Consider the following 13,663-nt stretch of genomic DNA (forward strand, 5'->3'; position numbering starts at 1 on the left):
TTGGTACTTTCTGACGAAGCGACCGCTTCCTCTGCATCATGGAAAAACGGCACTGATTCTACTTCGTGGCATTAGAGCGTTATCTTCAATATCAACATGATACAATGTCGTCTGTGAATCAGTCTATTCTTGTCCACAAAAATATCATAGACAATCGACATAGACTTTCGAGTATCGACAAAACACCTTAAAATTGTGATCAAATTGAGATGCATGTCACGTCACTGTCACGGCGACAAATTTAGTCTATGGTTTCGTCATTTTGCAGAATATTTTGAACGATCACCATCTCTCTGAATTTAATTATAGGGAGTGCCAACTCTAACGCATTAGTATTTTAAATTATCATTAAATTCATGCTAATTTCAATAATTAATTATAACAGTTTCTACGTGTGCGTACCTTAAAATTACTTGCGATATTATATCCATATATATATTTTGAACAGAGCCCAACCTGCAGACCAAGGATAATAGACAATATTCTGATAGAAAATACATACTGCCAACCACGTAAAACAAAAAAACGTGATTTTGACATGAGTCGAAAATATGCAGACATGTTAAAAATGATAAAAAAACGATTGAGTCATGCAGGTAAAGATGCAGTGCAGGGTGATTTCGGCAGATTTTTCCAACTGACAATGTTCGTTTAAAGGTTCAAAATGTGCTATATTTGAGCATCAGTATGATAACATTTTAAACACCAATAAAAACGACATTACACACTTTTCCCCCCGTAGCGGCAGCTTACTGTACGTCACGTGATAGTAGGTGACATACACCTCAATTTGATCAGAACTTTAATTGGACGTGCAAACACATGGGTGATGTGCTTATTAATCAAAACTATCTATAGAAACTCTAAAGATAGTGTCAGTGAGAAATATCGTATGTCAAATATGCTAATTTGACCACGTTGAATAATTCTGAGTTGCGACATATTTATGAAAATGAATATCTGCAGTGCATTTGGCCGTCGGGATTTCGTACTGGACGAGTCCACCCGCCGTTGATTGACAGCAAGTTTATCGTCTTTAAATTATTACTATTAAACGTTCACCGGACTGGTTATACTGGTTGGATTCTATTCGACATTTTTTGTTGTAATGCCAACATACGTCATCGCTGGCAAAACTCGTTTTTCTCCACAACGAGAAACATATTATAATATTATGTTATCTCGTGGTCTGCAAGTTGTTGAGATGTCATTATACAACTGGCGATGAAGAATTTCTGCGATCGGTTCAACGATGCGATGATAATAATAAATTATTATAATCTGATATTTTTGACTCTACACGTAAATAGTGTACACTCTTTGAATTAATACATGTACAAAATCTTAACACCACTGCACATTTATGTACTGAAATATGACTATATTCTAAAACATTGGAGCGAGAGGTTTAAAAGAATACTATTTTATGTAATAAAAATACTTTATGCAGTCATCAAATGTTTAAAATAAATATAAAGGATAATAAGGCTTCAAAATTATATAAATAGATTATCTACAACATTTAAGGTATGTCCAGGATCATGCTTTGAAAATAGAACAAAAGCTTCATTTTGACCTACGCTGAGCATATCCCCCCTTAAGATTTTTAAAACTGCTGAACGGTGATGCTAGATCGTAAAGAGTTTTTATTGATATTTATAATTGTTGAAAATGTCTGTTCACATAACAAGGTTGATCAAAAAATAACCAAATTTTTTCGAGCAGAATCTTAAGGCTATACCTACCTCAGTTGAGGCATGGCCTAAAATGATCGTGGCTAGGCGATGCGCGGATTGTGCAAATGACGCGTGCCGAACGAAATATAATTTGTCATGTAAATCCAACATGCGGCCATTTAATGTTCTGTGTATTGTTATATTAGTAACAATAATAATATTTTTATTGATATGTTTTCTTTTTCAAGTAAATGGGTAACGTTTTTTAGTCACGTTTACACGATTTAAGAATTAATACCCCCGTCGCCATCACGAAACAAATTGACGTGTTCACAGCTCAACGTTCGCTCTCCGATTGCCAGCGAGTTCAAAATTTCGTCGCATCTATAGTTGAAAATTATTTGCCGTTTCACTGAAGTAGGTACCGTCTTAAGTTATTCGAATTTGTCCGAATTAAGAGTGTTGTAAAATTTGCCGATCTCTTCTCGCCGATCTGTCGATTCATGAACATTCAAATTTTATTTTTAATAAGGCGTAACAATGTAGAAAAAAGTAAACTTTTTCGGAAATACGATTAAAGCTCGCGGGCCCCACAGAAATACTTGGCGCGCCGCAGTTCGCCCAGGCCTGGTATAAATTGTAATATTACAAATAAATTTTAAACAGTTTCACCTATAGTATTTAATATGTATTGTTTAGTGTTAATCTTGCTGGGAGAGTATACTCTTTAGTCAAGACATCAAAAAACGAGTAAACGGTTTTCACTTGCCTGGCGCGTGCAGCATTCTTTGGAAAATTTAGGAGCAAACAGCAGAAAAACGAAATATTCATCATCATAATATTATTACCAAATCATGAATATTACAAACATTTTTAAACATATACAATTTGACACCCACGGTGGCCGCGCGGCTTAAGCGTTGGACTATCACGCCGTGGGTCTCAGGTTCGAATCCTGGGTCTGGCAAGTACACATATTGTTTTTCAATTTGTGTGCGTCAGGGTATGGACCTAATAGGTTGAGCAAGTGGCTGACATCCATTTCTCGTAAAAAAAAAATCTGTTAATACAAACCTCTACTCTGTGGAGGCCCATATGATTCTATTAGGATCGGACCTGGTCGAAAAAAAAATATTTTAACAAAATCTCATGCATACACTAAAAAATCTTTTTGCAGAAAAAAAATCGAGACCCGACACTTGAACCTGTACCCGCTGGATTTGCGCCATTGTGCTTTTCCAATTTAGCTACGGGCACCTTACTTAACTACGACGATTTTAACGATAGTTTATTTAACATTTTTAAGATGTTAATCGATTTCCTTTATAAATGCTCTAAATTACGATGAAAAGTGACCTTTTCATACATTTTTCCTGTAAAATTGTTCCTGAGGTGCAATTTCCCTATAATAGAGTTTAAAAAAATTGTGTATTCTGTATGATACTAACTACGAATTAGATTTTTTTTGATTATCGTTAAGGTTATACTTCAGTTGAGGCATAGTCTAAAAAGATCGTGGCTAGGCGATGCGCGGATTTTGCAAATGATGCGTGCCGAACGAAATAAAATTTGTCATAAAAATCCAACATGCGTCCATTTAATGTTATGTTTATTGTTATATTACTAATAATACTAGTATATTCATTGACATGTTTTCTTTTTTAAGTACATACGTAAAGTTTTTTCAGTTATCTTTACACAATTTAAGAATATTTTCATCCGACGCTATGACAAAACAAATCGACGTGCGCACACTTCGACTATCGGCCTCCGATTGGCGAGTCCAGGCGACGAGTGAGAAATTTCGTCACACCTACCGTTGAAAATTATTTGCCGTTTCACTGAAGTACGCTCTTAAGTACTTTGTCTACTTGAAAAATCACTTTTTTTATTAACTAGATATGGTACGGAGGACATGTCACTAAAGATAGAGAAAACGAAAGTCAAGACAAGTCAAGATTTTTTTTTTTTATTTTCAAAACCCTTTCTGGACTGTGGTGCCTGTTTGCTACATCAATCCCGTGTAGCTTCGTTCCAGAACAAGGAAGTGTGGCACTAAAATCTTTTCATTCTGACACGTTTATAGAGTCATGAAAGGCGCGTCTTCATATACATGGCGGGTGGAGATGGAGTAACTCACATCATGGACCTTTTCAATAGAACAAAAAACTTTGTCCATACAATATAATAATATAAGCTATAGATATGCTTATTATAATATACCAATATACGTAGTTCATTGTTTGAATTTGGAACTAAGTTGAATGCAGTATAAAAAACTGAATAATTGTAAGCCAAACATTTATAAATATGGCGAAAACACTAACCAAATAACATAATAATTATACTGATTGATATAATAATTATGTATAGAGGAAAAACACGAGGTAATTCCGAAATGACGTTAGCCAGAAGGAAAAAAAATATTTTATAATTATATCTGACCTAGGGATAAATAATTGTTAAGGGGGGACATTGCTCAGCGTAGGTCAAAATGGAGCTTTTGTTTTATTTTAAAAGCATGATCCTGGACATACCTTAAACGTTATAGATAATCTATTTATATAATTTTGAAGCCTTATTATCCTTGATATTTATTTTAAACATTTGATGACTGCATAAAGTATTTTTATTACATAAAATAGTATTCTTATAAACCTCTCGCTCTAATGTTTTAGAATATAGTCATATTTCAGTACATAAATGTGCAGTGGTGTTAAGATTTTTTACATCTATTAATTTTTAAACGCATTTATAAAACCATCAGTATAATTTATATCGACATTATTATAGTGAAATATTTACGATTAAAAATTATATTGATAATTTCTGTGATCCCAAATTTGACAGGAATTGGGCATTTTATTATTCAAAAAATGGGCAAGTTTAACACATTTGAAGATAATTCTAAAGATACTCATTATAAGCTATGTCTTTGATCATTCAAGTGTGATAAACATCCTACGAATAATGATTGCTTTATAATAATTATTGACCTAAGAATAAGGTAGTGTTTTTTTTGAAATACGACATTTCTTTTGGCATTCCCCAGTGGTTAAGCTACACCATACGGCCGTAGCCATAAATTGTCAAACTATAATTGAATTAGGGAGTAAAATGATGTTAACGCGCGTGTTTGAACATTTACCGTTTAAAAAAAATTCGGTTAGGTACATATACGAACACACTATACTTATCATTTTTAATTATAGCTTGAGTTGAAAAAAGTTGCTCTCATAGGAATACGTCGTATAAAATGGGAGCTGAACTGCGATAGCCTTGTCGGAAATCCGAGGATATTCTTTATTAAGCGAAATCCAGAAAATACCCAATGGAACATCGGCGAAATTCATTTTTAGCGTCACGTCGTTCCTCAATTCAACAAAATTCCTCACGAATATAATTATAGTGCTTCTATAGAATTTCCGGCATTGGTTGCAAAAGGGTTTCGAATCCGGTCGTATTGATTGTATGAAAGTAATGGTGAACTACAAATTTCTTTTGCAGCAAAGTCATAAGTTTTTGGACCGGACCCAAAATTCATTGCTTGTTTTCAATGGTAGTTAATTTATTTATTATCCCTATGGTAGCATATCAATATATTTTCATTCTGACCTTGCATTTTTTTTATTAATTTTATTAATTAATAAAAAATATTAATTATTAATTAAGTGCTCAAATATATTACCAGCCATGCACGCAAATTTGGCCATTAAGTAAGTATTGTATAATATACAATATTATTTGCATTTTTTGACACAATGCGCCGCGGCACACCTAGCATCGTCTCGCGGCACACCGGTTGTGGAGCACTGCTGTAGCCTACTGTAATCTCAGGCAACATACACAATCAACAAAAAAATTGAAGATTTATGGATGAGGAAGAACCGTCAGCTAAGCGTCTCCAGTTGACAAATGAATTCAGCAATGGCGCGCTTGGAAAAACTCCGCCTGGCTGATGCAGCAGCTCACATACGAATAATTGAGTTTGAAACACCAGACCAAAGACACGTAAATGTGTGAGAATGTTGGCCAGTAGCGAAGGGTGGAGGTAGGCTGTTAAGATCCGCCATAAATAGTGCACATTAAACTTTGTTAGTCATACGTATTTGTTTTTATTGAACTAAGACTATAATTTACAGATGGTATCGGTTAGTTTTTTTTTTAATCAATTAAACTTTCCCTAAGCCAAACCATAATAGTTTTGGTATATTTTGGGTGATACGATAGAATTGTGCACACTTTTTCATTCGTACTTATTTGTTTTCGTTGGATTAAGAATACATATTACACATATTGTTGGTTATTTTTTTTAAATTCATTAAGCTCCGCTTAAACCAAACTATAATAGATAAAAAATATTATTATACCTATAGAATATTCAAAGTTATGTATGATTTAATTGCATAATTTTAGATATTTTTTAGATGGACGAGTATTTTTTGACTATTATCTATTATGACTTGGTTTTCGCAGGGTTAAATTGAATTTTAAAAACTAACCAAAACCATCTGTAAATTGTAGTATTATTTCAATGAAAAGAAATACATATTGGTGTCCATTATTATTTACGGCTGATCTTAATAGCCTACCTCCTACCTTCGCCACTGATATTGACAGGTGGTACTGCCAGTCGGTAATATTTGCTATTACTTATATTGGTATATAAAAAAAGCATATATACAGTATACAACCATTTCAGTCAACCTTCCCTTAGAAATAGAAAATAAATAATAAATAATACTACCACGATTTAAATGGCATACCTACATATTGTGAGAACACTAGTTGCACCAAGTGGATTGAATCAAATTATTTATTAATTTCTAAAACACTAATGAGCGCGCAATCGTCAAAAAATTGTAACATTTTCCTGAAATAATGAACACAATTTTATAATTATTGGTTGACGTAATATACTTAATGATTATTTTGTTAATTATTACTTAAGAAGTTATAAAGTAGGTATGTAGTACTTACGTGATTTGATAACAACCTCATTAAAAATTTAACGTATCTTCATTAGTAATTCAATGATATTGATAACAATGATACGTGGAAAATTTAAATATGGAATATAGGTACCTAACCTTCCTTCACAATAAGACGTAACTCAACATTGGAAAGAAAATGAGACTTATTAGATTTGAATTCTTTTAAGTTAAATTGATTAAAATTGATTTAATTAATTTACTTAGTAATTATTTTGGCTTTACGGAGATTTAACTTAGTCTATCACCAAGGCAGATGATAATAATTAAATATTTGCAATGTATAATCTCAATAGAATATATTAAATTTTATTATAAATTTGACTGAACTGTGACCATTATTACTTATTAGGGTGATATAATAAATGCCTGTAATGTGTAGACTTTAAAAAAAACATTAACAAATGAATCAAAGTGGGATTATTACTAAAAAATATTGAATAAGACGTTGTAACAATTAAACTATTTTATTAAAATCAACCGTGTGTATTATAATTTACAGATATCATACAAAATTTGATATTTTATGAAATTACTTCTCGGAGGACATGAAAATAAAATTCGGATGATATAAAAAAAATGCCTGTAATGTGTAGTCTTTTAAAATAACATTATCAAACGAATCATAGTGAGATTATTGCCAAGAAAAAATATTGAATAGGAAGTTGTAACAATTATTAAACTATTTGATTACTTTCTTCACTGCGGAGCATTTAATTACTATTTACCACTTTTAAATAGCATGCTAATTATATCTAAAATGGCCCCCTAATGAGGACACTACAGGATTAAAATCAACGCTTTTTTTCACGGATATCATACAAATTTCATATTTTCTCGAAAAATAAATAATTTATCACTGGAAGATACGTATTTTTTATATAATTTTGCCTACTAAATATTATCTAATTTTGTTAATACCTAGGAAGATATTCAAGAAGGATTTATCCCACAAAATTAAAAAAAAAATATGACTTAGTTTGGACTTACAACAATTTGACTTATGGTTACATTATCTGACGCTAGATTTTATAACAATGATTAATGTGTCTATGACTGTGAGACATCCACGTATAGAATAATTGCAGGTAATGATTAAACGTGGTTACGACTATGATGTTACTCAATAAAATCATACATACCTAATCATCGTGTATCGTTCGATAGCGCACAATTTGACGGATGTAACTCGAAAGACGCCAATACTGCACACATATAACAAATGGCTGAAACACAGCCGGAGGTTCACGGCTCACTATCTGTCCGGCACAGATGACTAGCTGACTGCTGACCCGAGGTCAAACAAACAACTAAGAAAATAATACGACACAACACACTTATGTATAATTCCAACCACGGCACGGCTCGTGAAGTAATAGAGACAGCAATAAACGAACACACTATGACTAAACTCGGTATCTATAATCCCGCGAATGTCTTTTGTTTTTATAATTGCAAATCAAACGTCAAAAATCGCGTATGTCTTTTGTTTTTATATTGGAAAATCAAACGTCAAATCGTCCGTTTGCGAGAATTCGAATTTCGAATCCGGATAAGTCTTTTTTATGGCTGTCAAACCGAACAACGTAGCGGCTAGGTACTCTTAATTAATTTTTATTATTAAATTGTATGTGTGTTTTTTTTAGTATTAAGGCCAGGGTGTGCGACGTGAGGTTCGCGGCCGACTGAGAGAAACTGTCGCCGGTTTGTCTTCTCTTGTACCGTATCATGCGCTGATTCAAAGCGACTTCAATTTCAATTTATATAGGTACAGTATACACACTCATAGATGTACCTGTGCATTGGCGTACTAAATAAGGGACATATAATTTTTTCCGACCATGTCCGATCCTAATAGGATCATATGGACCTCCACAGAGAGGAGGTTTGTATTGACAGATTTTGTTTTTACGAGAAATGGATGTCAGCCACTTGCTCAACCTATTAGGTCCATACTCTGACTCATACACAAATTGAAGAACAATACGACATTGTGTACTTGCCAGATCCTGGATTCGAAACTGGGACCCGCGACGCAATAGGCCAACGCTTAAGCCGCGCGGCCATCGTGGGTGTCTCGCTCATCGCTATCGCTCGATAATTTTCCAAAAATATAAGTGTACGAATTTTTTGTTATATACCTACATATCTAGCAACCTTAGATGGAGAAATTATATGCTTTAGACATCTGATACACACTTCTTACTACTAATAAGAAATATGCTGTCAAAAATGGCATTATTTTTCCTTCCTTTATCTGCCACTTATAAGCAGTGAACGTTTTATCTATCCCCATAATACGTCACAGCTTTTCACTTGAAATAAAATTGAAGACCTTGACATAAAAACATCAAATGTCCACTTTTTTTCATTTTGCATTTCTATATTCTCTATGTATGATTACATACAACTGTGTAAAGATATGTTAAAAAAAATCGTAAGTCATTACAAAAAAACAATATATAAGTACCTAGTAATAATTTTAATAATCACTAAAACCGTTTTGATCAGCTTCCATGGGATGTCAAATGATACAAAATACACAATCTCACAGATTTATTTATAGGTACCAACAAAATAATGTTAAAGGGATAATTATTTATTTAAGGTATGAACAATAAATAATTAAACACAACTGAAGCGAAGAAAACCGGTCCTGTGGGTCTATTCTATACTTATCGACCGCTAAACTGATAGATATTATCAAACTTAAGGTAGGTTTTTTATCAAAGTATTAGCACTTATTGTAACAATTACAATCCGTTGGTTGTATTGTTGCAATAAGTGCTATATTTTAACAGCAGCAAGAGAGGCGCTGTTAAAATGTAACGCTTATTGCAACAATTACAACCAACTTATTGTAATTGTTACAATAAGTGCTAATACTTTGATACAAACCTACCCTAAGTTTGATAATATTTATCACTTTATCACTTTAGCGGTCGATTCGTATAGAATAGACCCAGTGATGATTATTATGAAGTTATGTGAAATATGCACTATGTAGATAGGTATATAATATCGTCTCTGTTCTGGCAGAACACACTAACTGGAGAATACTAGTTTTGAGTAATTTGACTTTGAAGTTGTTAAAAAGTTTGAAATGGTCTATCATGTGAGTTTATTAAGTAATCGTAAAAAGGATGACTTTAAAATAAAGACTGTTTATTTATTAAGAAGGTTTCCAGACGGTAAAGTTTGAAATAAGGAACATTTTGGTATAACTAACTCAATATGTCATTTTTTCGAATTAGTGTCTTCTGCCAGAATAGTGGCGACATTGTGTTTTATTGTGACACCACGTATGGTAAGTATTACGAGATAAGTGTGGAAATAATTGACATTCATCTAAGCACCACATACATTTATCGCAATCGTTACCTTTAGATATGTACAGACTGAGTCGTGAAAGAAGTATATTATGTGAATTTATGTCAGACACCAGTGGGTCTATTCTGTACTTATCGACCGCTAAAGTGATAGATATTACCAAACTTAGGGTAGGTGTGTATCAAAGTATTAACACTTATTGTAACAATTACAATAAGTTGGTTGTAATTGTTGCAGAAAGCGTTACATTTTAACAGCGCCTCTCTTGCTGCTGTTAAAATATAGCACTTATTGCAACAATACAACCAACGTATTGCAATTGTTACAATAAGTGCTAATACTTTGATACAAACCTACCCTAAGTTTGATAATATCTATCACTTTATCACTTTAGCGGTCGATAAGTATAGAATAGACCCACATGTAGGTGTAAACAGTTTGTGAAATTTAATGTCAGACACAAAACTCATATATTACGATATAGGTGAATACGTGTATTAATTAAGGCTCTAAGTACCAAAAAGTAGTATTGCCTGTAGTTACAAAATACCGAGTCATTGCAGTAAAATTTCATGAAGCAGACCTTTTGAAAAATGTGGTTTTACAGTGTGAAGCAATCACGGCAGCTTCTATAATTTTAGGTATTAAGAATTCGCAAGTGTCAACACACCATCGTCAGTCATTTTATATTGAATGAGGTTGACCACTGTAGTGCTATTTACACCATTATAAATAAAACAGGCCAACGGACTTACAATGTCGACAGGTTTAAATATTTTGCTGTATTTTTTTGACTTGCACTTTGCTTGAGGCACTTAGATCATAGTTGAAGTTATTAGCATTAGTATGTAGAACACTTTTCTATAAAAATGTCAGTTTTTTTGTTTTTGGTACTTAGCGCCTTAATTAATACACGTATTCAAGTGTCTTTATGTAAATTTCTTTTATTTTGTTAACTGTCAATTCATGGTGGAACTGCATTGTATTGTTGTTTTTATTTAATAAAACGCAATTTTTATGTAGTACTTATTCCACTTTTAATCAAGAGATTAGGACCGGTTTCGTCCGCCTCAGAGGGACATTTTCAACTCAAATTGAAAACCGTTGAAAATATCCCTCTGATGCGGACGAAACCGGTCCTAATCTCTTGATTAAAAGTGGAATAAGTACTACATAAAAATTGCGTTTTATTAAATAAAAACAAAAATCTTTATGTAAACGTAACACTTATGTGGTGTGTTTATAATAGTTATTTAAATATACATTATAATGGTCAACAACGCGGAACACGAAAAACAATGTGCAGAATAAATAAAAATTGTATGTATGTAATTATATTATTATTCACGTACCGCCAATGCATTTAACTCGGACGGCGGCAATACAGGGTCGGTCAATTATTTTTATTTAATTCGTATTAATATTATTACATCACAGTTGGATACTAGGAAAACCAGGTTTCTTATTTATTCGTATTACTAATTAAAATTTGTTATTGTTTTTGAAGATAGCATTTCGTGGACTTGGTCAGTTTTTTTCCCTAAGATTAGCAATTCGTCTTTTTCAAGTTTCGCGGCACTAAAAACGTAAACAAAATTCGGCATCTGGGTGGTAAGATGCCAGAAGTAGATAATAGTTATTTATTTTATTATGGTAATCACTTTATTTCACCCTACCATGCTATTATTGCATTACATCATACGATTGCGAAATTTCTTTCAGTCAAGGGAGGATTTCACCCTATACGTAGTAGGTACCTATAATTAGGGCCAAATCGCTCTTGTCCGGAAATATGTACGTATAGTATTGAGATAAAATTCATGTCTAAATAAAACACTTAAAAATACATAATAACAACCACCGAAATAGAAGGTAAAGACGTAGGTAGCAGTTGTGTCTAGCGGCTGACCAAAGTTATGTAAATGCAGATCCATCATGACATAACTAGTAATGTCTTCTTCATTTACACGGAAGCAAGTTTCACACACTACGTTTAAAATGTTAATATATATACGAAACAGAAAATATATACTATGGAAGTAAAGCTGAAAAACAGACTCATTGTTTACAGATTAGGTTAGCTACAAGTCAATTTCGCATTTTCCTAACATGGCTACATAGCTTACCAAAGTCATGCCAGATTGAATTAAGTTTTTCTTTGATTCTTTTACTGGTTAAATTGAGTACATTCAAACATTTTTCTCAATAATTTTGTGCATTAAAAACAAAATTATTCATTATGTGAAAATCAAAATTAAAAATAACTTTTGCAATAATTACATAGGAAATTGGGGACTGGATTTATATGCTAGTGCATGTTTTGTTAGGGTATATGCACAGTTATGATTGTTGCACAGAAATCCATTTTGAGACACGTAGAATCAAAAAAAAAAAAATATTGTGCATATACATGCATATTTGAGACGTTAGAGCAGTGTCTTCCAAACTTTTTTTACTTCACGGCACACTGGTGAATGGGATTTGTTCCACGGCACACCAAATAAAAATGCATTAAAAAATGAAATGTACCTAACTTATCAATATGAATAAAGTAAATCATCGTGTAGGTGACAAATTTTGACTAAGAATTTGTCCATCCCCTTTTAAAGTGTTTTTTTTATTGAGAAACTGGTTTAACTTTATTAATGCAGAAGACGATATAATATTTCTATGCTTATTTATTATATTGGCAAAATGGACAGTGATCTACTAAACAACTAAACATGTATAATTAACTATTTCTTTTATTCAACGAATAATTCACAAGATTTTAAGAATGTACCATTCTGATTATTGAACATACATAGTTTTGAAAAACACTTTCTGAGAAAATATATTATAACCAATAGAAAAAATCTTTTTGAAAAAAGTGAGCAACCCCGGCAGGGAATCGAACCCTTCATCTCCTGGGTTTACGCCCCACCCGTCGCATTTACCTCTATGCTACAAGGCGACGTACTAATTGCGACACATTTTTAACTATTGGCCTTTTTAATGCCTACTCATCAGCGTTCTTCTAAATCAAGCTACTTTGGCAATCGGTTTTTGTTTTATTAAATCAAAGTAGATACCTACTGTTTCAATTACTAACCGACGTCGTAAATTTCTCCAATATTTTTTATGACGTAACTTACTTGAACTTGCTAATAATTTATAATTAACTATTTATTTTATTCAACGAAAAATTCAAAGAATTTTTTCAAAAGATTTTTTCTATTGGTTATAATATATTTTCTCAGAAAGTATTTTTCAAAATTATGTATGTTCAACTAAACATATTGTTGGATTTATTTAAAATTGAAGAAAATTTAAACGAATAGGCATTATTTAAAATGAACATTTTTGAGGCGTTTTCCTTCGCCACACACAGTTTGGCAGTCACTGCGTTAGAGCATTATTGAGACATTAGTGCATATTTCATAAATAAATGCATATTCATGGGCGTTTGCTCTTATTTATAAAACATCGTAGATTGTCCGGCGATAGCTGTGATCGAGAATCATTTTCTTTTAACCCGAAGTACTCTAAAAACTGGAAAAGACACGAAGATTTAGTTTAACAGTCACTGCCATGGCCCTCACAAGGGGGGGACTGACAGGGCTCTAGTCTAGAGGCCCGGAGTGGTTTGTCTATCAGATATGTAAGATAATCACACATCACAAGTAA

The 13,663-nt window shown here is 32.7% G+C and overlaps 1 protein-coding gene across 50 annotated transcripts in view; it reads right to left on the bottom strand.

Annotated features, from left to right (window-relative positions):
* Positions 1-7,924, bottom strand: part of LOC147068874 (inter-alpha-trypsin inhibitor heavy chain H4-like) — a 100,036-nt gene extending 92,112 nt beyond the window's left edge. For all 50 annotated transcript variants that reach the window (XM_085951455.1, XM_085951446.1, XM_085951452.1 and 47 more), the window contains exon 1: positions 7,810-7,924. In XM_085951455.1, coding sequence (XP_085807581.1) covers positions 7,810-7,817 — 8 coding nt within the window. In that variant the 5' untranslated portion in view covers positions 7,818-7,924. The remainder of the gene's footprint in view (positions 1-7,809) is intronic.
* Between the last annotated feature and the right edge of the window lie 5,739 nt (positions 7,925-13,663).

The sequence above is a fragment of the Rhyacophila brunnea genome, unplaced genomic scaffold (genome assembly GCF_057557595.1).
Source record: "Rhyacophila brunnea isolate RB1 unplaced genomic scaffold, BYU_Rbru_1.0 scaffold_24, whole genome shotgun sequence".
Classification (NCBI taxonomy): Eukaryota; Metazoa; Arthropoda; class Insecta; order Trichoptera; family Rhyacophilidae; genus Rhyacophila; species Rhyacophila brunnea.